A 26,038-nucleotide genomic window follows, 5' to 3' on the forward strand; every position below is an offset into this window, starting at 1 on the left:
TGGGAACCCATGCTGAGGGGTACCTGGCATCAGCAAGGTTCTGATATCTGTTTAGGTTCACCCTTTCTTTTCTCCCCAAGCAGAGCTCTCACAGGGGGCTCCTGTTGCTCCCTTCCCAGCAGAGCCCCCACATCCAGCACCGTGGCTGCACCCAGTCTGTCAAGGTAGTCCGTACACTATTAAATACAGAGTGCATTAATTATTCATACAGCCCGGTCTAACACATTAGATTGTATGTCACAGTTATCCTAAAGGTAAAAAATGTTGAGTTTTACATAACATTCATTAAATGTAGTGAACTAATTAATGATAATTAGGTAATAGACAAAAAGAACTTAGTATGTGGTAGAGACTGGTCAATTTTAATACAGTGTGTATTGTACTGCATTAATACCTTGGCTGTAATTTTATGCTTAATGAGCAAAAGGAAAAGCTGATTATTCAGAAAGCAGAAAAAAAAATCACATGTGTTATGTGTTGGAAAAATAGCCTCAGGTGACAGAGGAAATACGTACCAAAGGAATTGGCACTCTAACAAAGAAAGTATCATTTCAAAACTTATAAACAACATGCTGTCACTGGGAATTTTACATAATCAGATTCTAGGAAGTAATACTTAATTGCTGATGTTAATAAAAAGACAAAAATCTGATTTTATTTGCAAAAGTTATCTGTTCTCCCTGTGCAGTGTAAACATTTTTCCCAGTTTTTCTTAGATTCACATTTGCTTTATGGTAATTCAGAGTAAGGCTTTCATATCAAATCCTCTAGCTAGGAGAAAAAAAAAAATAGAAGAAAGAATTTATTGATTAAACTCCTACTCACACCAGGCAAATGTTGGTGGGAAATATAAATGCATATGTCTGGCACTGAAAAAAAAAAGCCCATGTAATGCTCTACATGCAATTAAAAAATACTCTGGGCTTATTTTAAAACATTTTTTTTCTCATTCCATATCTTATTTCCCTACTTTCCACTTGATCTGAAAAGGCTTAATCAAATCTAGAAAGCCTCTTGAAGTATGTTACTGGAAAGAAAAAAAATCCAGTTAGTGCTCTCAGTATAACAAAGGCCTATACTGTCTTCAGAAGATGACTGGAATAATGACAGTAACAAAGAGGACAGATGTTGGTGATCTCAAACTACTCAGGATAAAAGCAAAGTACTTAAGTTCTTTCTTATGCTCAGCAGCATACATTTTGGATATCATTAGGCAGTCATTAAAAAGTGAATCCTAGTATAAAACACTAAGAAAGACATATTGAGAAAAAGCTTACAATGAAATTTGGAGAGAACTTAGATAAATTCAAAGCAAGTCTTAAGCTAAAACAAAAAACACACCACACACACCAGTTTATGAACTGGAAAACAATTCAGAAAGACCAGCAGCCACCTTGCCTAGAGGCCATTCCGTTTGGGTTTTCTAATATTAAAGTTTCATTTAGGGCTAAAATTCTGCTGTGAGACACATCAGTCTTCACGGGGCCAAGAAACTTGAGGTCTCACCAGAGCCCAACAGCAGCCAGAGCCTGAGACAACAGAAACAGTGGGTTATCCTTCCAAAAAAGCAAAAGGAGTTGAAGTCATGTCTCATGTCCTCCATAATTACACTAATCACTGAACCACTGACACACAGCCATGAGCATAGCCACCATTTGCCCACGGAGAAGGTCAGGGAGCTGTGGGAGGAGATCAACACCCAACACCCTGTCGAGGCACCTAACCCAGACCCTCACACTGAGCACCAACACCTGCCCCAGGTTCGGGAGACTCTACTGAAAAAAAGGCTAAAACATTCATAAACGACCAGGAAACTTAGAAGCTTTAGTCCTGTCAAATGTCAGACGTGTGGGTAATCTCAGGTGAGTGGCGCAAAGGCACAGCAGTGCATCGGCTGCCAGCCCTGAGGCAGCACAGCCGCACGCGCGTCCTGCTGTGGTCAGGCTGACCGGGCGCTCCCCTGGACACAGTGCCATGCTGCTGTGGCCAAACTGCCTCCACTTCTGGGTATATTTTATCCACACAAGGTCAAAAATATGTGAACCAGGTTCTCAAATTTTGCCGTAGTGCAAAAAGTTTTCCCACATCAAGATGGCAGCCATGCTTCATGCCAGGCCTGAAGAGAACTGCTGGAACCGGCTCAAACTCACAATGGCCCACAAGGTTCACAAACATTATTATCCCTAATGCTCCCTGCTTAACCCTAAGCTCATTAAAAACAACTTCTGAGCGCTCAGTTGCAAGGTCTTTCACCTCTACCTAGTAATGACCTCTGTGAGAAAATGTGGTCGCAAGTTCCTTCAAGAACATACCATGCCACTGCCCAGCACTAACAAATACCTACTTAGAGAGGATAACACACTAAGTATGCAGGGCAGACCACATTAACACAAGCAGCACTCAAATTCACAAGAACCAGAACTATTGTGTAAAGTTTCTTATCCTAAAAATTCACTGAGGTGTCTAAAGAAACAGCTTGTTTTGTTTTGTTTTTGTGTTTTTGTTATGATTTGTTCTCCAGAATAATTCAAAGCATTGGAACCACAGAGCTTTTGTCAGGAGAAAGTTGCAACATTCCTGTAACACATGAATGGCATCAATTGCAATTAACTGCTCTAACCAGAGTTCACATATCTCTGCTGGCTGAGTGTTTCCCTTGGCACATGCACCCTCCTTTCCAGTCCTTTTACTCCATGCCTCACACAGTCATCTGCAAGGGATTTATCATAAGTGAGTCCAATTATGCATATAGTTATTTTAAACAAGGGTATTGATTTAATGAAGCCCTGTAGATTCATGAACAGCAGAACTTGAACCAATTCCACAGGATGTGTTTCCCCCCTGCATTTTCCATTACATATAAATTAAAAGACAGTGAGTAACTATTTGACTGCTCAGCAGTGCAAAATAACAGCAAAATATTTTTGTTTTAATTTTCAAAATCACCTTAAACATCAAGACTCCAAGAAATTCAAGAGTCTTTCAACAGAATCACACAGCATCCTTTCTGGAATAAGTTAAATAGATGAAAGAACAATGCTGCTCCTGCTTTTGACAGACAATGATGTAACACCACCATTTTTAGTGTCTGAGGAGCACAGGTACAAAGATAATAAGCATTATAATATGCCTTAAAAATTTAGAAATGTGGCAAATAATCTTTCCAGTAAAGGATGGATCATTCCCATTCTGTTCATATTTTACCACTACCTTTGCTTTAATAGCTAACTATTTCTAACTGTACTAAGTGCATTTTACAAATCTGAATCATTTAGGTTGTACACCAGGATTTAATTTCTTAAAATTCTTCTTTTGGGTTTGACTTGAAAAAAATCTAACCAAGGAGATAGAGGTGTATTTCCCAAAAGCTTTGTGAAATCCATAAAGTTGTCAACAAGTTTGTTCACATAGAAAAGAGATTAAGAACATAAAGCTTAAATGGCTTAAGAAGATATGATAACAAGGTGTTACTTAAACTGACCATTGAGGTGAATTGTTTATCGTTTAGGAAGGCATAATTCAAATGTACAGGAGTAAGTTTTCCACTGTAAAATTAAAGTTAAGCTTGAAGATCCTTTTAAAAGTGGGATTACTAATCCCCTTAGAACTCAAAAAATTGAATCAAATTAAATATGCAACTTTCCAGACACCCAGAAGTGCTAGACCGAAAAAACACAAGGTAACAGGCTTTTTCTTAGTACAATTGCTAGAAACAATAATGAAATTATTTGCATTGTCAGGAGGTAAATACCCTTGCTGATCTTAGCCATTTCCCAGATAATGGCTCACAGATAAATTAGCTTTTAACTGTAAAGGGTAAGAACATTTCTGGCCTAAAGGAATCATGTACATAGACCTAATCACACACTAATCAAGTTTTTGTTCATTCCTTAGTAGCAAGAGACAACGACATGAGGAGAGAAAAATCTTCCTGATCGGTGACTTAACTTAGAAAAACCAATTTATCTTGTCAGTAAGACACGAAAATAAAAATCATAAAACATTGCTGCAGGGATTCATATGAGGCTTTACAACTTCACAACAAAATGAAATTTGGAAGCATTTTTGAATGGACGTAACATTTAGAAACAAGGGAATAAAGATACACACTCAGGTGATTATCAGATGTCAGTAAAACTCAATGAGCAGCAAAATTACTTCAGCAACATCACAAAAATGTCCATCTTTATATTTAGTCATCTAAATTTTATAACAAGTTGCTGGGAAATATGCCCAAAACTGTGTTACTTATGTATAAGAACTATTACTGCTGTGATTCTTCTACCAAAAAAAAATATTACAACTGTGATATTTATAACACAGACTAAATATAAGTAAGACTCCAAGCAAAAATACATTATTCAGATGATAAATGTCTTTCACCACATTTTTTGTCATTTATTCTAATAACAGTTGCCCTATTTTCAGAAACTTTATATCATTCAACCTTAAAAAATCTCTTCCAGAGGGAGAAAAAGATTATTGAATCCATTTTCTGATCATAACTAGTTGGAGAAAATTCTGTCTCCTTAAGTGAAAAAACTCCTTCAGTATGCAAAGATTTTCTGCCTTTAAAGTATTGCTATATCTGCCACCAAAATGACCACATTTCCCCTATGTAAATAATAAGCAAACCAACATTTCATTTCTATTTTGAAACAACAACCAACAAACTGTTGTCAAATTCTTAACAGCAAAAAAAAAAAAAAAATCGGTTAAAAAATAAGGTTAAACATGTAAAAAGTAAAGATTCCACCAACTCCTATAGGAACTGGATGAAGTTTCATATATTAAAAAGGAACCAATTTAGCAAATTAAGAAGAAAAGAACTTTTTCAATAAATGCAACAACATGAACCTTCAGCAAATGCAACATGAAGCCTCATGAAGCCTAATGAAACCTCTGCAATGCACTAGCAATCCCTATTTTCTGCACGACCCTGTCAAAGGCCCACTAAGAGGTCCAGCTGCAATTCACTGGGGTGGATCAGTTATTATTATATCAGTATCTATATATCAGATATATATATATATATATATATATATATATATCAGTTATATATATATAACAGATATATAGATATATGTGTATCTATATATATATATACATATACATATATATATAACAAGTGCTTTCACAGATGCTGGAGAGAAACTGCAGCTATATCACCAATGCTTTATGGGAATACTGAGAGGTAAAAAAATAGAGTCCCTCTAACTTTTTCCTTGCTTGTTTTAGAAAATAAGAAGATTTTGGAAGCCAGCACAAATCATAGCAGCAATTCAGATATTATGTTTCAGCAATATGACCTGAAAACTCCCTACACTCTGCAAAGAATCCAAATAGAAATACAGAGACTGATTACCTAGAACCTTAGGTATATCATATTAGTCTATTCATGCTATAGTGATCCAGAAGATGCTCTCAAGCCATAAATGGACTGTTGAGAGTGCACTCCTATTTTAGTCTATGCCCATCTGCAACAGAAAGAAGTAAATGAGAGAACAGGGTTGGGGGGTTTTTTTGTCTCCTCCAAAAGAAAACCAGTAGCAGAAAGACTCCCATTAGAGAGATCACAAAGAAAATACAGTTTGAGAACAGATTCAGCATTGCTGAAGGGGATGAAAGCTAAAAGGCACCTAGAGAAATAAACAACTTTAAGCATTTGACAAAGCAAATGTACAGCAGATTTTGCCACCGGCATCTTGCCTGCCTAGCTCTCTGTCTCCAGGTTCTGCTCCGTTGTACCGTGCCCTAAGCAAAGCAGATCAATTTAAAACAAAAATCATATAAACGTTATTTAAATTAGCTTTTAGGCCATTTTAGTTAAATAGTCTATTTTGAATCTTGCTTTACAGCCAGATGTTTAGATATTTTCAAAATAAAAAAGAGAGATCTATTCACAATTGTTAGTTTAACAATGCAGGTGTACTGAAGAGGAAAGCAAGATGTATTAGATCTGGTGGCTGTATGTGCACTAACATATTGATCAGTGTCAATTTTGCATTATTTTGTCAGAAAATTACAGCATTTAAAGGATAGCTGGGTTTCTGTTTGTTTGTTTTGTTTCTGTGGGACTTTTAATCAGGTAAGTTTCCCAAGAGTCTAATTCAGTGAAAACACTACACCAAACCTAGTTACATGTCTTTTTTTGAAATCTCAGTAGGATTTTCGATGTTTGAACTTCTTTGAAACTTTATGTACGTTTCCTTTAAATTTCAAAAGTTAGAACCCATCTTCTCTAGTACATCCATGTACTGTGTGGAAGAAAGGCTTTCTTGCCTTTTCTACTCCCAGCTGGGTTCTCAGCTTTGAATGAATCCTGAGCTGACCCACCCATCTGCTCTATCACACATCTGCAAGTAACACAGACTTGGTTTAGCTGGCTGAAAACACAGACAGCTGAAGCAGCACAAAACCCAGTGATTAGGATCCTGAGTCTCTAAGTTAATTTCAGGTTGCTGCAACTGTAGCTCTCAGCTGACAGGATTCAAAACCCAGTTCTGTACAGAGCCACATACACAATCGCGTTGTAATCTGCTCCTGATGGTGGGGCACAATGGATAAAGAGAGAACCAAAGAAATGGAGAAAGAAAACAAAGGTAAAAGCATGAAGATGTTTGCATATGAAAACAAGATGCTAAAATATGTTTGTGTAGACTCTAAAAGTACTACAGAAATACTTGAGAGAGAGAGAAATGTTTTTTTAAGTTTCTAATATCAATCTTGGGCAACCTCATCAGTTTCAATCAAGTTACAATGCATTGTGCCTTCCTAAATAAAATTTGTGAAGTCTTACAGTTTCATTAAACAAAAAAATATGTATGGAGAATCTTCTGTATCTGGTCATTTCTTTATTATAGGTCAGGTCCAAACCTAGAGATTGAGACCAAAATATTGGTAAAATATTTAAGATTTTTTTTAAGCCCAGACTTTCAAACCTGAAAAATTAATATCTAAAATAGAATTTAATTTTATTTCTAAGCAAAATATAATCCAAAACTGAAAACATAATTCCTTAATCCTGACACAGAAAGTATTCTGTTAGATTTCCTTATGAATGTTTCAACACAGCATCTAGTTTCTAGTCCTGCAAGAAAAGTATTTCATGAACATCACATTACTACAGATGTGAGCATTGTATTTTTAGTCTAGCACTTCTGAACACTGTTTTAAATAATTTCAATATTTTAAATAATTTTAATTTATTTAATATTTGCCATGGTGTAAATTAGAAACCTGGTTTTTTGTCTATTCTGATCCATCTGAAGATACAGGATTTTTGCATGGAGTGTTACTGTTTATGTACAATGATACATAAAAACAATTGCTGATTTTCCAACATATTAAGTGTTTATGCATCTGAAAAATAGATCTTTCTGAAAGCATGCATGACCATATTGCTTGATATTACTGACCAGGATGCTCTTATGTGAAACTGCAGAGTAACAGGTGACCAAAAACTTAGCTGTTTCAGTATCCAAATACTGAAGCACCAAAATTAGTGGGGTTCTTTGAAACTAAGAGATTTTCTAACTCCTGGAAACTCTTCAGCGTTGGTTTCACACCTCAAGAGCCATGTGCTGTCCCCATGCTTGCAATGCGCTCTCCTCTCCTCATTTGCCAAGCAAAGCTCCCAATGAAGACCGGAGGGAAGAGCAGCGAACAGCAGAGGCAAGGCTGACACCATCTAGGGCCCAGCAGCTGAATTACACACAGCTGGTCCCAGCAACATCCAGGGCCACAGCCTGACACTAATGCAATTACACTGAAAGCTCTTGGCATCCATCAGCAGCTCCTGCCTGGCTCAGGGGCAGCCTTGTGCCCTCCTCTGAAGCTCATGCCTGAATCTGCAAAAGAATATACAACTATTTGCCCATTGTAAAAAACAAGTATTTTATTTATTATACAAAGCAAGTCTTGTCGCAGCTGAAGCCTATAAACTGCTGGCCAGCATATTCTCAATGATCATAGAACCTTCTTGCAAGCAATGTGGATTTTTCAAAAATCAGATCCATGATAAATACCAGAGCTATGGCTTCAACAAAACCCCCAAAATTCAGCAAAGGGAGGTGCTTTGGGGAAGGACAACAGTTTGCAAGCCCAGGAAGACATCTCCATATAGATGTGTCATTTGCTTGTGTGAAATTGAGAACGCACAAGCAGAGCAGACCGGTGTTCTCCTCCCTTTGCTACTGAACTGAGCAAGAACACAGTCTGACTGGCCTCTCCCAGGTCACTGCTGCTCATTAGTAAAACAGCTGAGGTTCTGCAGGTTCTGCATTTTTCCTATGTTTGGGACCTCTCAACCAGGAACTTTCTCCTGAAATATCCAATCCAACAAAAAAATGTAACTGATAAGAATGAAAATTAACTCTTTGGCACAAGAAAGGCTCATTTTGGATAACCTGCTATTTTTAAATTATCTCATCTTCAGGTGAATGAGTAATTGGTAAGATCAAAGAGAATTATTTCCTTTTACACAGAACCATCTGAGAGACACCCCATCCCTGCAAAGCTATTTCAAGGACCCCAGTAAGGAAAACAAAACCAGAACCACAGAAATCTTTGAAATCCAGTATCTTGCCTCAGGTTACCCCACTATTTGGTTCTTATTGCACAGGGGGAAAAAGGGAACTAGTAAATGGTCTTTCCTCTGGTATTCAGTCCCTCATTCTGGTGATCAGCAGTTTAAAGTTTTCCTAAGCTGGTGATTGCATCTGTTGAATTAGGATCATTGTGCTCAATTACCTAATTCCTTTTTAACCTATTTACTTGCATGGCCTCCACAATACCCTTCAACACTGTAATTTCTGCACTTGAACTCTATACTTTCTCAAAAATATTTCTCTCATTTTTAACTTAGTACTTGATAAATGTTAATGAAATTTACTATTTCTGCTATAATTAAATTATTTGGATTTATTCTGTATTCACTTTTAACTCTTTATTTTTCACAGTATCACATCCTCTGTCTCTTGACTTGCTTTATTTCCAGAACAACTCCTAATCTAAAGAGCTTCAATTTGAACAGAATTCATTTCCCCACTATCCAAGAAATCCTGATTCATGTAACACCAAAATATGATCCAGACTTTAGAGTCCTGAAATTGAAAGCTCAGTCTCAGGTTGCCAGGCCTCAGGGCTGCCATCAATGACATTATCTGAGACCATGCCAGATGGTCACTGTCACTACCCCATGAAAGCTGCAGACAGGTCAGATAACATCTAGTATTCTCCTTTTTTTTTTTTTTCTTGAAGAAATTTTAAAAAAATGTGAAGAAAGCTCTCTGAAATATCTATTTATATTGAGTCCCCATCAGCAGGCACTTAACTCAGACACACACACACACTTGTGTGCAGCACAAGAAACAGAAGAGCAGAAGAAATGCCTGAGTAGAGCACAGCACTGGAAAGAGGCGTATCCTGGACAATGAGCACGCTGGCCAGAACAGAGAAAACCACTCCAGGGAAAAAGCAAGTTCCAGACAAAGCATATTGACAGCCAGCAGTAGCACCTAAAAATCAAGATATTGCCTCAAAAAATGAGATACAGAAAGAAGCACACGTGGGATGTTTTTTGCCTTCTAGATTATCAAGATTGATGCTTTCACATTTTTAATCTCTACCATGAGAGCCAAAATCTTGCCTATTTTTTTATTTAACTTCCAAATAAATAACTAGAATATGGGAGTGCTCTTGGTGTCAAAGTTATAAGATTGCAAGATTATAGCAGAAACAAAAAAGTTAATAATAATGATTTGCTACTAAATTTGCTTTGTTTTTTTATAATTTCTTATTATTTTCTGTCCATAAAAAAGCATTTGCCCTATTCCATAAAATTTTATATTTGTTGTGCATGAAAATTGGAAGTTTTCTTATTCTAAAATGAAAAAAAAAGAAAAAATACAAACTGAGAGGTAAACTCCGTCCATTCACAATTTATAACCATTATTATTTGAACTCTTAGAGCAAGCACTTCATGTGATTACAGTCAAAATTATTATGCTACAGTAGCTCAGTAATTTCCACGAGCAGTCTGGAGAGTAATAAACTTAGAGAAAATAAGGAGATTTTTGTACTGCCAGAGATTAATTTGTTTGCAATCATGTTACTAAGCAGGCTTGTTGTTCATATGTGTGCTGTCCTAGCCCTGTCACAGACCAGGACCAGTGAGTGACAGACCCTGCACCTACACAGTCTGCATCCCAAAAAGTTCACACCACTTTCTTCCCAAACAAATAAACATAAAATATAACAACCTAAAGTTTTTACAGCATCTTATCCATGCTTTAATATTCTTTCTTCTTACCATGTTTATTCCTGTGGGATGCCAAGCACAAAGCAGATTAGCCCAATTTTCTCAAGGGTAAACATGGCATTTATGCAAGGTCAGCTCACACAACTAAGGGACTGGAAGAGAAGGCTCTGATTCTGTCTGCCTTGCAGCAGTGTTTCTGTACAAACATCCTTTATATGCAATCCAAGAGAGAAGAGACAGACACAAGCAAATAAGTATTAAATAGTTAATAACTTCTGATGAGTGTCATAGTTAGCAATTTTAGTAGTCTAAGAGTCACCAAGAATTGGTTTTGCAGAGATAGGTGTTTCTAATATTGCCACTGAAACACTACTCAGAATTTTTATATGATGAGCTGATCTTAATACCAGACCACTTTTGGAAACATAATTTCTACTGTTTTAGATTTAAAAACGGTTATTTCAGAGCAAGAATGCTACTTTCCCAGCAGAGTTTCTCAGATCCTGCATTGGATGCATCATCAAAACCTACATCCTTTGTGCTGAGCTACCCGAGACACATTAGTCATATGAATGTGTAACAGACTGGATTGTATAAGTCTGAATCACTCAAAGAAGAATAAACAAAACAATTTAGTCAGGTTTTACATATCTCCACATTCAAATGTTTTGATAATAACTTTCATTAGTTAGCTTAAATATTTTCATATCTTTCTTCAGAAGATTATTATACATAGTTCAATCTGGACTTTCTAGCTTAACATTTTTCATAGGCATACATATATTAACAAGTTTCATATTTATGGAGAAATTAGGGGGAGGGAGACAGGATAAGATATCTTTAGGATTTGGTGAGTTTTGGCTATAATTTACTGGGGTTTGCAAGCTCTAATTCTGTTACCATGTGCACAGTATCTGCTAATGGGAACACAGTTCCTGTAGCAGAAGTTAGACCAAGGCAAATCCTACACCCAGTTCTCAAAAACATTTCTTGTCCTCCAAAGCTGGCTTGTCAGCAGCACTCCTTGGTGAAGCATGCACATTCTTCAACAGCTTGGTATTTTTCAAGGCAAAAAGGGCTTTGCTGCTTCTGTTATTTTTGCCCAAATTTGGCCAGCGCTGGACAGAGAACTGGGGAGAAAAAATAATAATTCACAAATATTTAGTGGAGAGTTACTTGCTTCTTTTCAAATGGTCATCACTCCAGAGGCAGCTGCAGTTGTGTTGCTCTGGGCCCTACTGGCTAACATTTAGAAACCTCTCATCTACCTGGAGCTGGGCAAATAGAAAAAAATATTCACATATTTGCTGGCCAAAGTAATTCAATTCAGATACAGCAGACAGAAAGCTCTGAACTTTCAGGTAAGACAATCTGAAATGAACACAATCAAATGGCACAAACTACAGTTCACTAAAAAACATTTCATCCTCTCTAAAGCTGAATGTGGCTTTTTCTTTAAAAGATTCTTTCAGCGCCTTTTTCTGCCCATGTTGTTTTAGACAAAATCACATGAGTTACATGAGTTTTCAGCGTATACTCCACAGCAGGGTTTTTCTCAATCCATTCCCCTACAAGAGGAGGACTGAAGGTGAGGGGTTATTCCAAAAGCAAGAGACACATTTGATGTTGATGGGAAAATCCAGAAGATCACTACAGAAAAAACTCCTTCTTCTAAAATTGGTGAGGATAAGCATAAAGGCTTCTACACTTCTCAATGCTATTTTCTGAGAGCATATTCACCTGATCTGAAATCATTCAGCTGCTTCTCCCAAAACAAGGAATTCACTTATTACTAGAATTTTCATGAGAAGACTCTCAGATGAGTATGAAACACAGCTTTATGAGTGCTTTCACAGCTCATTACTACATTTAATTTCAAAAGCTATTATAAGATTGCAATAAAAACAAGTGGACATAGTTAAGTATTTCACTATAGCACAGTTATAAAGAGGAAAAACATAATAAAGTGGAAGTTTTATAAAAGACAATTATACAGTCAGTGAAGTCTTATCTTTGAGCATTTCTATCTTCTCTTCAAATAAAGGGAAATGATAACACCAATTGAAGGAGATGGATAACATGAGTTACAATCCAAGTTATGAAATTTACTGAAAAAAATAAAGTAAAGTATGTTAAAATCTCAGCCCAGAGCAGATTTGCAGATACTGCATGAAGATTTGCCATGGTGATGGTACCTTGGAAACATGTACAAGCTTCAAATGAAGTAGCAATAGTCTCAAAAGAACTGGAAGCTAAGTTGTTTCTGAGGAACAGCGTTAAGAAGGCTGGCAGCAACTGCTGCACAGACTGGGGGATGAGGGGGCAGAAGGGAACTAATTTTTATTCTATAAATTCTTTTAAAATACCAATACATTTAATATCCCTTCTGCTGACATGATAATGTACTGTTCTGGGACACTGGTTCTATTTTTGTAGCTACTTAAATAGGTCATAAAAATGATTAAAAGAAATGTTTAATGCATTTTAGGAAAATGGATACAGGTTATCCCATTTTCATTAATTCAAAGGTAGACAAATGCCCACTATTCCACAGTAAAAAGGAAATTCTAATTTTTGTTACATTCTTCATATTGTAGAGTATAGCAGGAGAATAATTTTAATTTCCCTGTGCATGCTCTTCTTTGACTTTATAAATAAAAAACTTCAAGACAACTAGTCAGTACCATAGAAAAAAAACATCTAAAGCACTTAAAATTTACACACAATCTGCCTCAATGTGCCTTTATTTCCTAATCATATTTACAACACTATGAATATCCTTGATACCACACAACCACCACAAAGTTTTCAGTGGTATTCAGAATTCAAAAGTTTTCAGTGGTATTCAGAATTCAAAAGTTTTCAGATGTGACATGAAGTCACATTCTTGCTTTTGCATGCTTACCTCTAAAGTAAAACCCCTGTGCACATTGATATGAGAGGGAAGTTTATGTGTACCTACCATCCTCTCTCTGGAAAAGACATGGCATTTTGCTTTCAACTTTAATGGCACTGTTTGCCAGACTAATTACAGTTAAAGTACCCATTTTTCATTCTTGCCAGGATCTAATAGCAGGGTTGGGTCTTTTTTCCATCCTTACATAGTTTCAGTGACTATGAATGGCTCTAGAGATAACCTAGCACAATTGCTAGTGACTGGTATCTGGAACTATTCTTCAAAATAGTGGCTTCAGATCAAGGGTATTTTGAATTTAAAGCATGTTAACTAATATTAATAAAAGTTTCCAGAAAAAGGTGCAGAATTTTTTTAATCTCTCTCCAAAAGCTTCACAAACATGCAATATTTTCTGTCATTTTTGAGCGTCACATCTAATTGCTGTGACAGTAATTGCTCCCAGGGAAATTTGTCTTTGAACTTCTTGGCCCTCACTAATGCAGACAGAGTCCTACACTCTCTAAAAAGTCAAGAGGATTCCACAAAGGCTTAAAAATCTACATTTCCTATTGGCATTTTGCAGACACGAATTAATAAATAATGTTGCATTTTACGGTTTTAAAACCTGCTTGAAACAAAATGGATCAACAGTGAGCATTTATCATTGCAAGATACTCTTTGAATATGTTTACAGTAAATGTAAATGTTTATAGTAAATTCACTATTTAGGTGGACTTAACTGAGGGCATCAGCATTTGTAATCCAGATAAACTACTTCTTTCTCTTTAGTTTGCACTTAGTCTATCATCCATCTATAACATGCTTGTGCCAAAAAGACAAAAGTGAGCTCTTTTCACAGAATGATAGAACTGAAAGAGATCTCATGAGGTCTTCTTGTCCGTTACTCAGCTCTAAAGCAGCAATAACTGTCTTACCTATTCCTGCAGATGGTAATATGGAGTAATAGACTCCACAAACATACCAGACAATTTGTCCCATTACTACACCACTCTTAGCATTAGACAGCTTTCCTTAACATGCTTTTAAAATTGTCCCATAACCTTTCTCTTGGTTAGGGATCCCTTCCCTTGGTTGATCCTTTTTGCATCAGTATTACATACCAAACATGCGTGTCCATGCTAAGGAATCCCAGTTTTTTCCAATGCTCTTTCACATTTTTAGGCCCACGCTCATTTTTGTTGTTCTTGAACTGTTCTACAATTGCTACTCTTTTCTCAAAACACACATACAGTACTGCTCTGATCAACTAATACCTTACAAATGCCAAATATTAGCTCATGTAACTAGCACACTGAATTTCTCCTAAATACGTGACACTACTGCGCCAGTTTTCTTGCAGAAAGTTCCAGGTCAGTTTGATTAAAATTGAGATCTTGCAAATCTTGACCTTATCTTTCACATTTCCACTAAATTTCCATATGTATTTATTTATAAACTTTGTGATGTCTCATAAATACCTAATTAAACAAAGCGGAAAGGCTCTAAGTAGGAAACCAGGGAAATTGGCGAAGACAGAATTCAAGATACTATTTTGTGCCTGCTGTACAAGGAGGCAAAGGCCCTGGTTTTCCTGCTTCTGTCCCTACACTTTGCCCATGAAATTCAGTCAGCTGCCATTTGCCTTTCATACCAGTCAGCCATAATGCCCTCAATTTTTCAAGTTTGCACAAAACTCCACACCTCATTTACCCTCATTTCACCCTGCAACTTCTTTTTTCCCCAAGATATTTCTTCTATATTTAGCAATAGCCTTTATCATCTATTCCAACTTTCACCTTGCCTATCCTAATAAACAACCTTGTAGAACAAGGGTGGATTTTAATTATCTTTAAGTATGCTACACTTTTTTTTTCATTTCATGAGAAGAACTTTTAAACTGCACCAACACTGAAAATTTGTGAACACATTTGTATGACATCAAAATGACATTATTATTGCAAAAGGAGTCAGATAGTTGCAATTCTTCAATATTTGTGCTTTTTACAAGGCAGACCTGAACCTAGGAAAGGAACAAGCAATGCCTATGGCTTTCCCTCATATCAGACACACAACTAATTGTCTAAGACACTTCACAGTGGATTAAGTATTCCCTCACCTACTTAAATCCTCTCAACCATTGAAACTGTAAACATTACTTATTTAAGAAGCATTAAAAGATGTCAGTGGAAGTATTTTGTTTGAGAATTCATTCCGTATTTTTTCCAAAGGAAAACGTAGAGAGAAGATACAATTATCAACAGAGGAAATTGAAAGCATATATTTAACAAGTAGAATTTGTGGGAAGAAATCAAACAAGTTATAGATGCATTAAGGTGGGATGATTTCCACACTGTACTTTTTTGTGCAAATATATCTCAGGCTGCCATTTATTTTTAAACAGAAACACCAGAGAACACCATATGATCCAGATGTATTTTTTTTTAACTGTGACACTGGCAAATATAAAGGAGAATTTGGGGGGACTCAAATAAACACATGATTGTGATTGTTACTTCATTTCTTTATAGCATTTTCTGGGGAAAGTTTTCTTTTTTCCTTTTATTTAGATCTCGGAATCGGGCAATAATAAAGAAAATACCAAGAGCAGAAATTCAGTCCTAAATTTATACTTCCAATTAAGCTTTAGGGTTTTAATTTCAATGTTGCCATTATCTCAGCACTCTTGTCTTGAAAATGTAATACTGCCTCTGTATTTTCCAAAAGAATCTCAGCATTCCTGCAGTCTCCATAAACTTGCCTTCAGTGTTGCTACAATGCTGTGCTCTGGGAAGGGAACTGGGAACGAGAACTGTTACACCAAGCACGGGGTCAGGCTCTGACACCCCTCCTCACAATGAGCAATACATTTCATCTGCACGGCTCATCCAAGGGCCCACTCAGCTTTAACAAAAGCAAAAGAATTTGGCCTGTTAGCGTGAGCAGCTTCCCACACTCACCTGCTACATCAAAAATAGCTGCTTCCCAAGATCTTGCTATACCATTCTCCCACATACAGAGTCCCAAGCAGCAATAACTGCGTGCCTTTTGCAGCAGCACCAGAGTGCTCTTGATACAAACACTGTCTTACCTAGAGCACACACACCATACACTGTAGAGTGTGCATATGCAGCACCCACATATAGCTCAGCAACATCATGCTTTAAGGCCTTGCATCTACCAGATTGGAGCAAGAAATTTAAAAATAAATAAACAAATAAATACAACAAAATAGCTCTTTAATTTTAAGACTGAACGAGGAGCGTGAGAGAACACAAACTTAGAAAGGAAAAAGTTAATTTCGTTTTTGTTTTTTTTTTTTTTAGTTTTACTGCTACTTTCAGAAAACACAGGAAAACAACATGCCAAACATAAAAATAGTTAGCAAAAATATCTGCACCTTATCGATATATCCTCCTTTTATCCAAAATATCAAACTTCCACCGAATAGCAACCCTATTTTAAAAACCAATTTTGATTTGTGTATGAGAGATACGCAATCTACAGGATTCCAGAATCTACAGGAACAAATATGAACAACTTGTGCTATGAATAAATTGCTAATAAAGTCACAATACAGCAAACAATTTTCAAAATAATTTCCATGCAATCAGGTATACATGTGCACAACAAACTCGCAATATTTAGTTCTTTGTTAGGAAATCAACAGAAGATCTTTGTGAAGGTCTGCAGATTGTTTCCCCTGTTCTGTAAACAAATGATGACTCCTCAGAAATCTTTCAATTACTCACAACTATTTAAAGCATTCTGAATAATCACTGAAAAAAACATACTTGATGACTGATACATAAATCACCAGATGATTCTGAAAGCATACAACTACATTTTGTTACCATATTAGTATAGCTACTGAACAATACAAATTAAGACTATATTTGCATTTCCAAGAGCAGCTTCAACAATTTTCTGTTTATATATACAGTATTGTACTTATGGTAAATTAGCAATAGATTTCTAACAATTTTCACCAAAACTTGTCCATGCTGCAAAAAAACAAAAAAAAAAACCAAAAAAAACCCACATTAGCATAACTGCTAACAAGGCTATTGTCTCTGTATAAGACCTGTTTTCAAAAAAAGGGACAGGAAATTTACAAGGAAATTATTTAGTTCCTCAGAACCACAGGTAACAACGTACTTTATTAGTTTTCAGATTGCTAGGAATTGGGGTTTTCAATTAAAAGCTTGCATAATAAATAAATAACACATGACTAACACTAGAATAAAAGTAGATTCCACTTTGTACAGACTGTGGGATTTTGGTGGGAAACTTCACTGGGGCTTCACTATCTTTGAGCACCATTAGTAGATAAAATTAATAAAGGACTACATTCTCAATCTTACTAGAAATAACAGTTAAACTATATAGTATGTTACAGTTTCACAAAAAATAAAAAAAAAATTAACTCTGTTGCATATAGCAAAGTCCCCAGACTAACCCCTGCAGGGAAAAAGCTCTGCTAGAAGCCTTTTCTTCATACCCAGAGCCCACTGGACTGGGACAAGGCTTGGGAACAGACCTGTATTCATCTTTCAGCTTGCATTCCTGCTCTGCTTGTTTCCAGTCAAGATGAGGATGGATCCCCAGAACAGAAGTCCTCTAAAGCTGTGTCACAACATCACCTCCCAGCCTAACAGACCTTGGCACTGATCAGTTCTCACCTATCTGCTCCCCAAACTCTGCCATGACCCAGGTACAAGAGTCCCAGCATGCAAAAGGCATTTCTGCCTTATAGGGCCCCAGACAGCAGCCAGGCTGAGACTGCCACAGCACAAACACACACTTTACTGCCTGGCACACAGAGAAAACATCACCAGAACCAGAAATCTCGAAGGAGCTGTGCCTTTTGCCATGATTGTGACAAGAAATCAATGTTGCATTGCTGAGGTGCACAGGCCCACTCAGAAACCACAAGAGGGGACACGGGTACATGCCACAGTGTATATATATATATATTACCTGTCTCCTGCCCCCACTTGAAGCAAACACAACTGAATTAATTAGCTGTAGTAAATGGAGGTGGGAACGAGGACACAAAGGTAGCAAGCACTGATCTGCAGCTCTATGGACAGGGGCCTGCAGCTCTTCAGAGAGGTACTGCACCAGGGCAGGGCTCCTGAGGGAACAAGGGACAATTGTCCCCTCATCAGCACACAAGAAATATTATCTTCTTAGGTGTTCTCAACCACAGCAACAGCCTTTTTTTTTCTGGGCACAGCCCAGAGAAACAAAATTTAAAGCCAGACAGCCCAAGGCAATCCTGCAGGTTGTGCCTTCTGAAAGCTGACTCCTCTGGCTCCCTGCGCAGTGGCCATCGCTCAGGGACAGCACACGGTGACAAAGTGAGACTTGCACACAGGCCAGCAAGGTATGAGCCAGACCAAAACTGCTACTGACTGCTGCATTCCTGTGAAACACCAAGGACTAAACCTTCCCTGGAATCACTGTCATGAACTACAGATGGAAACTTGGTTTACACTTAATTGTCTCTCTACAGAAAGGAACTCGGCAGCCAGTCTGTCAGTGGCTGTCAACAGGACCTTCTACTCCACTGTCAGAAACTGAGAGATCAGCCAGTAATAGGATGTAAGATTCATAAAAGGGATCCAGAAAGCAATGGGAAAAAACTGTCCCTACCACAAGGAGAAAGAGAGATAACCTCACACTGTGTAGCAACCTGCCACCTGATTGCAAAATGGACCACGTCAACAGATGATGGGAACAGACCCTATGAAAAACGAGCTTGCCACGAGCGCATCCCATCAACCTGCAGCAGCTGAGACTTGTCTCTTTCAAGCTTTGTCAATGTTGTGCAGCTCGCCGTGCTAACACACAGCCATTTCAGGAGCAGCAAAGCCTCCACAGACCTATGCAGTGTGTTGACAGGGATGTGTACGCACAGTCAGACACTTGTGTATGTACATGAGAGACTTTTCCTTGCCCCAGACAGATTTCCTGTGCAAGGCAGGAACCACCATTCACAAACAGAATCTCAGTATGAGATTCAGATCGACACCCACAGTTAAACCTTCTGTGTGTCTGCAGCCCTGTGTTTGGGGAAGGCCTGGCAGGAAAAAGGGTCCTTACAGATCTAAAAGCCCCCATCAAGTGATCTCTTTCCTTCTTGCACGGAAAAGGCTGCCCAGCCGTAGCTGTGCAGACGCAGGGTGCTCCGGGGAGAGGGGGCACCGCGTCCCCCTCAGACAACAATAACCCCGGATCAGCAGCTCCACGGCTGAGCACAAGGGACTGCGACACGGCAGCACGGAGCACAGCCCGGGATCCGGCGGGAGGCAGACCCTGCCGTGCCAGAGCCAGCCCTCAGCAGATTCCTCTGCGCTCTGCAAGCGAGGAGGGCCGGGGACCCCCGGACACTGCCCCGGGCCCGGAGCGGGATCCCCGCGGGGCTGCCCACAGGTGCCCGCTGCCCTGCGCTGCCCCACCGCGGGGAGCAGGGGGCGGGAGAGCCTGAGGGAGGAGATGTGGGAGGCAGGGGGACGCGAAGAGAGGGGGTACCGAGAGCAAGGGGATGCCGGGGCCCGGAGGGCAGGGTGCTTGCCCCGCAGGGACACACGTACACACACGCACAAACACACACCGCTCCATCCCCGAGCGTCCTGGCGCCAGACACTCCCGCCGCCCGGCATCGCCCGGCACCGGAGCGAGCCAACCTGTGTCCCCGCGCGCCGAGAACCGGCTGCGGTGCCCGGCACGGGCCCCCGCGCCCCCTCCCCGGCTGCCTCCCCGCGGGGCGCGTCGCATCCCCCCGGCCGGGGCCGCGCTGCGGCAGCCGTACCGTGGGCAGCAGCGGCTCCATCTGCGCCCCTTGGTCCTGAGTCTCCATGCGGCGGCGGCGGGGCTGCGGCGGCGCCCCCTCCCCGCCGCCCGCGGGCCGGGGCGCTCCCCGGGCGCTGCGGGAGCCACTGGGCTGCGCCGGGCTCGGGGCTCCCCGGCTCCGCGCTCCCGGCTCCGCGCTCCCGGCTCCGCGCTCCCGGCTCCGCGCTCCCGGCTCCGCGCTCCCGGCTCCGCGCTCCCGGCTCCGCGCTCCCGCCGCGGATCAGGCGGCGCGCAGGCAGGAAGCGCGCGCCAGTCACATGGCCGCGCGCACCGCCGGCCCCGCGCGGGGGGGCAGAGCCGGAGCCACCTGCGGGATGCGGGATGAGGGATGCGGGATGAGGGATGCGGGATGCGGGATGCTGCCGGGCCCGCCTCGCCCTGCACACCGGCACCCCGCAGGCGCTGCAACGGGAGCGGAGAGCGGAGGGACCGGGCCCCGCTAAGCGCCGGGTGAGACTGTGGAAAACACCACACACGGCTCAGAAGTTTAGCACTTCACACCAAGCTTCAGCCGCAGGCTCCCCAGCACGGCTGCTTCAGGGCAGTATTGGGCCAAGATTTGATTTAGCCAACACCAGAATAGTACCAGAAAACAGTGACCCTTCACTCGGTCCTGCCCGACTTTGGCCCTTAGTTACAGACAGCACCTTCCAAAGAGAGTTCTCCCCTTCTCCCCACTACGATAACCCTACCATCCTCTTCTACCGGCAAATCACAAACATATCAGAATATCATATTTTTGGTATATGACTCTTACCCTCTTTTTCACGCAATTTTATCACTCAAGCCTGATACACATTTGGCTTCTAGTCTATCTGGCTCTGCATCTCAGTGGTTACATTCAGCTCTACCAAAACCCCATCAAGCTCCACAAATGGTTGTCAAAGCCTGAATTTGCTGTACAAATGGGAATAAGAAGTTGAGTCCCCACAATACTTGTACTACTAAGAACAAGCGTGACACTGCCTACCAAAACAACTGATCTAGAGAAGTTTATATTTTCATCACTTCCCACTGTATCTTCCAAAAAAAGACCAAGCCCATTCAAACCTGTGTGCATAAAAATCAAAGTTGCCAGAGATTTGATTATGAAAAATGAACTAGCAAGTAACTTCTCTCTCCCTATTAAATTAATTTCCTTGCCAAAGCAGCAGGCCATGCCCTACATTTTGGATATCCTTTGCAGTCTAAAAGTAGATCAATAAACAGCTTCACTAAATCTGATTAATTTCCTCTGCCATGGGACATGTTCTTCAAGTCTCCCAGAGATCTTCCAGGTTAAATTACTTGTTCATCAGCCAAGCAAGACGCAGAGCTGGGGGAGCAGTATGAAGGAAAGGGGAGTCAAAGCTGATTCTTACAAAGAAGGGGGCTATTTTTCTGAGTTACAACTGAGATTTTGTTCTTTAAAGTGAGACATACATTTAACACTGTACAGAAAGACAGACAACAGGTATGGTCCAAGTTCTGGGACAAAGGCAAGATGTGTATTTTCATAACATGATTACAGATCTCAGTAATTAACACAGGAGGCCATTCAGGTCACTAGAGGTAAGGCTGTGTCAGCATTTGCGCAGTAAAACCCTATTTGTAGGAGCTTATAATTAAGCTATGAAAGTCATGATGAAGCTGGGAAAGAGTGTGTTTAAAAGTGATTTTCCTCCTTTAAGGAAAATAGATTTAAAGTGAATATACCACCTGTGAAATCAGGAAGACCAAAAGCTTTCAGTCTACAGACAGCTATTTCAATGAATATTAGTATAATATTCATTAGTCTTAATCTTTCTCATCACCTTAGTCTTCTCTGCCTAAATATCTCAAGCTTGTCCAAGAGCATTTTTTCAATAGATACTGCAATTCTTCAAGCTCAATGGCATTCATACATCTTTCACTCCCCAAAATATTCCCTCAAAACACACTTGCACATAGACACATCTAATAAACGTAAAGCCCAGAACCAACTCAGACACTGTGTACATGACACTGCTCCCCAACTCTTCACAGTGAAAAACAGGATCAACACCACAAGCACCGCACTCAGGAGTTACTGAATGGACCATCAAAAGAGAGTTAGGATCAGCCATGTAATTGTTTTTCCAAAGGTTTTTTGTCAGAGTGCTTTACAGTCAGAGGAGCTCACCATTATGGAATAATAGATAAAATATGGAAAAAGCTGGTTAAACAACAAACCTCTCCAAATTATTCTGTATTGTCCTGCTTCACACACATAAAAACACCACAGACTTCCATAGCTGCAAAGCCACACTTTGATAGCCAAAGTGCAAGTCATTCTTTTGCTTCAGTATGAAGGTCCAAACTATTGAATCCAGCATTCCAAAGCCAAGGGTTTGGCAGATACAAAAGTGGAAGAACATAATGGACTTGGCTGAAAATTTTTTTAATCAAACATAACTAAGCTATTTTTGTAACATTACAGCAGTATATCACACCAAAAAGAGAATTAAGAGAAAGTAGTATGTATTCTCTAGTTGATTCATAATTGAATTTGAATTCTGTTTTCCCTTACTTCAAGTTGGCTCCTTTCACTATTGAATTTGATTGTAAGCCATACTTCCATGTCCAGAAATTATGTTTGTATTACTCTATTACAGTAGTAATTTCATTTCTCATCCCAAAAGAATAAGCTTTAAATTTGTGAAATTTTAAAATAGAGCAGGCTTAGTTTCCAGTTTCAGCTTTTAGTACACAACTAGGTGTTATTTTCAAGCTTTTGTACATGAAGGGTAAAAAATAATTCTCAAATCATCAACAATTGGAGAAGCTTCATCACAAAAGCAAGTGTGAAATCATGACAAGCAGATCCACTTCAGTTGTAAGGTAAAGAATACTTAGGATTTGCTATAAAAAGAAATAATTTTGTGGCATATTTATGCCAGACTGATTTTTTTTCCTTTATATATATATATATATATTTCTAGTGCATTGGATAAACCAAATAGTGAGTGTTTCTACATTTACAGTAGTAAAGCTCCTAAAGCAAACATCAATGGAAAAAAGGAGAAATATTGTTCTTGTTCAATAACATTCTGAATTTATGTCAGAAACTGACCTGATCCCTGCCTGGTGTCAGCTTTCATAAGAAATTAAAGACAGTAAAAGTTGAATTTTATTCTCCTTCCTCAAGCTGCCTTTTGCCCTTTTGGCCTACAGCAAGCCAATAGCTCAGATGTTCTCCCAAGTCACAGTCAATGTGTTAAACCCCACTGAACAGAGGTTCTGATCCTCAGAAGATGTTCACAAGGGGTATGTTTTGTGTATAAGCTGAATTACATTCAAAAGGCTCAGAACACTCTCAAAGTACTTTGTAGGCATATAGCATAGATTTAGTAGGCATGTACCCGTCTATCTGGGCTTGACATAAAACTGCTCAGGGGTGTAAATAATTCCCACTGTCTTGAGCATCACTGACATAGCCCTGATAATACAAAAATAGATATGTGGTAAGAAACAATAATGAAGGCCTAGAAATCACAGAGTTCAAGCCCATGAGAGATTTTCTTGCCTAAAGAGCACTTCCAAATTATCAGGAGGGTGGAGGAATTATCACTTCCTCCACCTAAGTCCTTAGAAGGTATTCTGATATAGTAAGTGATGCTATATATATGGGTGTATTTTTATATGCTCATAAAAGCTGTCACAGAGTCCTAGCATCACTTACTAGCCCAGTACCACTCACATTTTTACTGTCATACCTTTCTGTCAGTTTTCATTTTGTGATCAATATATAGCTATAATTTAAAAGAAATTCTTTATTTAAACCATTTCTCTGAATACAATTCCTGTTCTAGGAAGACATCCTGGGAGTATTGGCTCATCTCCCAGTTTAGCCATAAAATATGTCACTCTACCAGGATGGAGGGGGGTAGGAACTGCTACTTAGCAAGAGTGAACTCTGCAGAGCTGTTAGTTACAAACCTGAACATGAGAACTATTTACTTTTAAATGTCCCCATAGCAGGAATATGCTTGAAGCCTAATTCATTCATTTACATATATGTCCAATAGTCTCAGCATGTTCTTAATTCCAAAAAGAACCTGCACTCTGTCAGACCTAATGTGGTTGCCAGTAGATTTTAGCAACATTGTGAACAATTTCACACAATATTCAGAATCAAAAAGGACTGGGGTTAGATCAGTTTGCCCTCTTTTGATTCCTGCCTAAGCTCGAGCCTCAGATTCACTGGTAAATAAAATGCATGCACAATACACATTAATTTGAATGCTCATACTGTGCATATTTATCATAAACATATTTCATTAATGAAGGGAAACCTTTTTAAAAACTGCAAATTATTTTCAGCTTGTTACAGGTTATTCCTATTCAAGTAAACCAGTGAATTAATTCCTAAGCTTCTGGGGGAAACAAAATAACTATCAAGCAGTCAGAATCCTTTTCATTCTATTTTTGTCTGAATGACCGTAGAAGATGAAATAGTAATGGGTGGACCTCTCAAAGTGCATTTCATACTACTAAAATAGAGATGTGAACTACCCTTACATATGGAGAGGAACAGCCCACCAATATAAACTATTCCTAATGCATTTTTTTCTCTGTAATTAGAGAAACTATTCTGACAAAAAGGTAAAAAGGGGGAGGGGAAAACCACAAATTCTGGCAGCAATGTTTCCTCTCTCCATTCTTCCTCCCTAAGTGAAGATAAATAACCATCTGGATCATTGTACTGCCTTTGTGACAGGTGGTACTCAGTTATGTTTCTCATTTGATTGGAAAGTGGTAATGGCTCTTTAGCAACTCTTTCCTTTGCTAATATACTCTGCCTGAAATAATTTACTCTAAGTTAATTCATTTGAAATATGATCCAAAAAGATTCAGTGCTATTGGGATGCATTCTTCAATTGCAACATAATCTCTTTTTTCTATTGGCATTCAAATTAGAAAAGAGTACTCTAATAATTGTTTCACTAATATAACTTCTCACGTTGTTCAGCCAAAAGAAGTAATGCCAATGAAATATGTCTGTGTCCACAGCCCAATCCTACAACTCCTATGACACAGGGAGACAATCTGTGTTGGTGAAGAGCACCAAATATTTGTTACTTTCTTAATTTTCCCTAAAATTGATCCTCTACCAAAGGTTATGAATTTTATGGTATTCTGACTCTAAGCTAGGCCTCTGACTTTTGGTATAAGGTCAATATAAGAGAATACCATTTTAAAATCTAAACTAAAATCAAGATGTGTTCGAGACTCTTAAAATAATACATGTAATTAGTCATAATATTATTTGCTAATTATTAAGATAGCCACTCTTTCTAGGCTTATTTTTCAAGTGAAAGAAATTCCTCAGACATATCATCCATTTAATCCTGCTTTGTAAATAAAATGTGTTGAATCAGGCCCTGATTAGTCACTGACCTAAATAATCCTTCAAAAAGATTAAGCAATCTTAATTTAAAACCTGCAAGGGGGGACAATATATTGTTACTTGCTCAGTTACTCTAACAGTAAACTACAACTAAACATGTATCTTTTAGATGTAAGACAACATTTATCTAGATTAAGCTTCAAGTGGTTGGATTTTCCCACAAGTCTTACTTTGAAGCCAAGAAGTCCTCTTGCATGAGGAATGGTTTCCTTTTATAGTTGAGGGCTGTGTAAATACTTCTCTTCCTTTATGGGGCTCCTAATTCTCTGCTCCTGAAATCCTCTGCACCACTGTCAGGGCTCCTCTGAAGCTTCCAATTTGCACAGGAGCACCACAGCACTGCAGAGCTTGGCCTGACAGAGCAGCATCAGGAAACCAGGCCATGGGCCTCTGACCTGCGGATCATTCCCTGTTTTCCACTTCATGAGCCGTGATTGCTCCCTTGAGCACGAGGAGAGCTCCTGGGTGGGGCATCTGCAGGGTCAGATGATGGTTACTGGGAGAGATGGATGAGGCTGGCTGCGGTTTTGTTTGTTTGCAATACCTGAAATTTGTGAGTACACACTACAGTAAGTGTTACAAAGTGCAAATATCTACTTTCAGCTTTTCAATCCTAGTC

The 26,038-nt window shown here is 39.2% G+C and overlaps 2 protein-coding genes across 2 annotated transcripts in view; both read right to left on the reverse strand.

Annotated features, from left to right (window-relative positions):
• Positions 1-20,108, reverse strand: part of SLC4A10 (solute carrier family 4 member 10) — a 145,858-nt gene extending 125,750 nt beyond the window's left edge. Inside the window, exon 1 of the mRNA XM_005485248.3 lies at positions 19,972-20,108. Coding sequence (XP_005485305.1) covers positions 19,972-20,019 — 48 coding nt within the window. The 5' untranslated portion in view covers positions 20,020-20,108. The remainder of the gene's footprint in view (positions 1-19,971) is intronic.
• TBR1 (T-box brain transcription factor 1) overlaps positions 1-26,038 on the reverse strand; it is a 96,694-nt gene that overhangs the window by 32,691 nt on the left and 37,965 nt on the right. The window lies entirely within an intron of this gene.

Source organism: Zonotrichia albicollis, chromosome 10 (genome assembly GCF_047830755.1).
Source record: "Zonotrichia albicollis isolate bZonAlb1 chromosome 10, bZonAlb1.hap1, whole genome shotgun sequence".
NCBI classification, from domain to species: domain Eukaryota; kingdom Metazoa; phylum Chordata; class Aves; order Passeriformes; family Passerellidae; genus Zonotrichia; species Zonotrichia albicollis.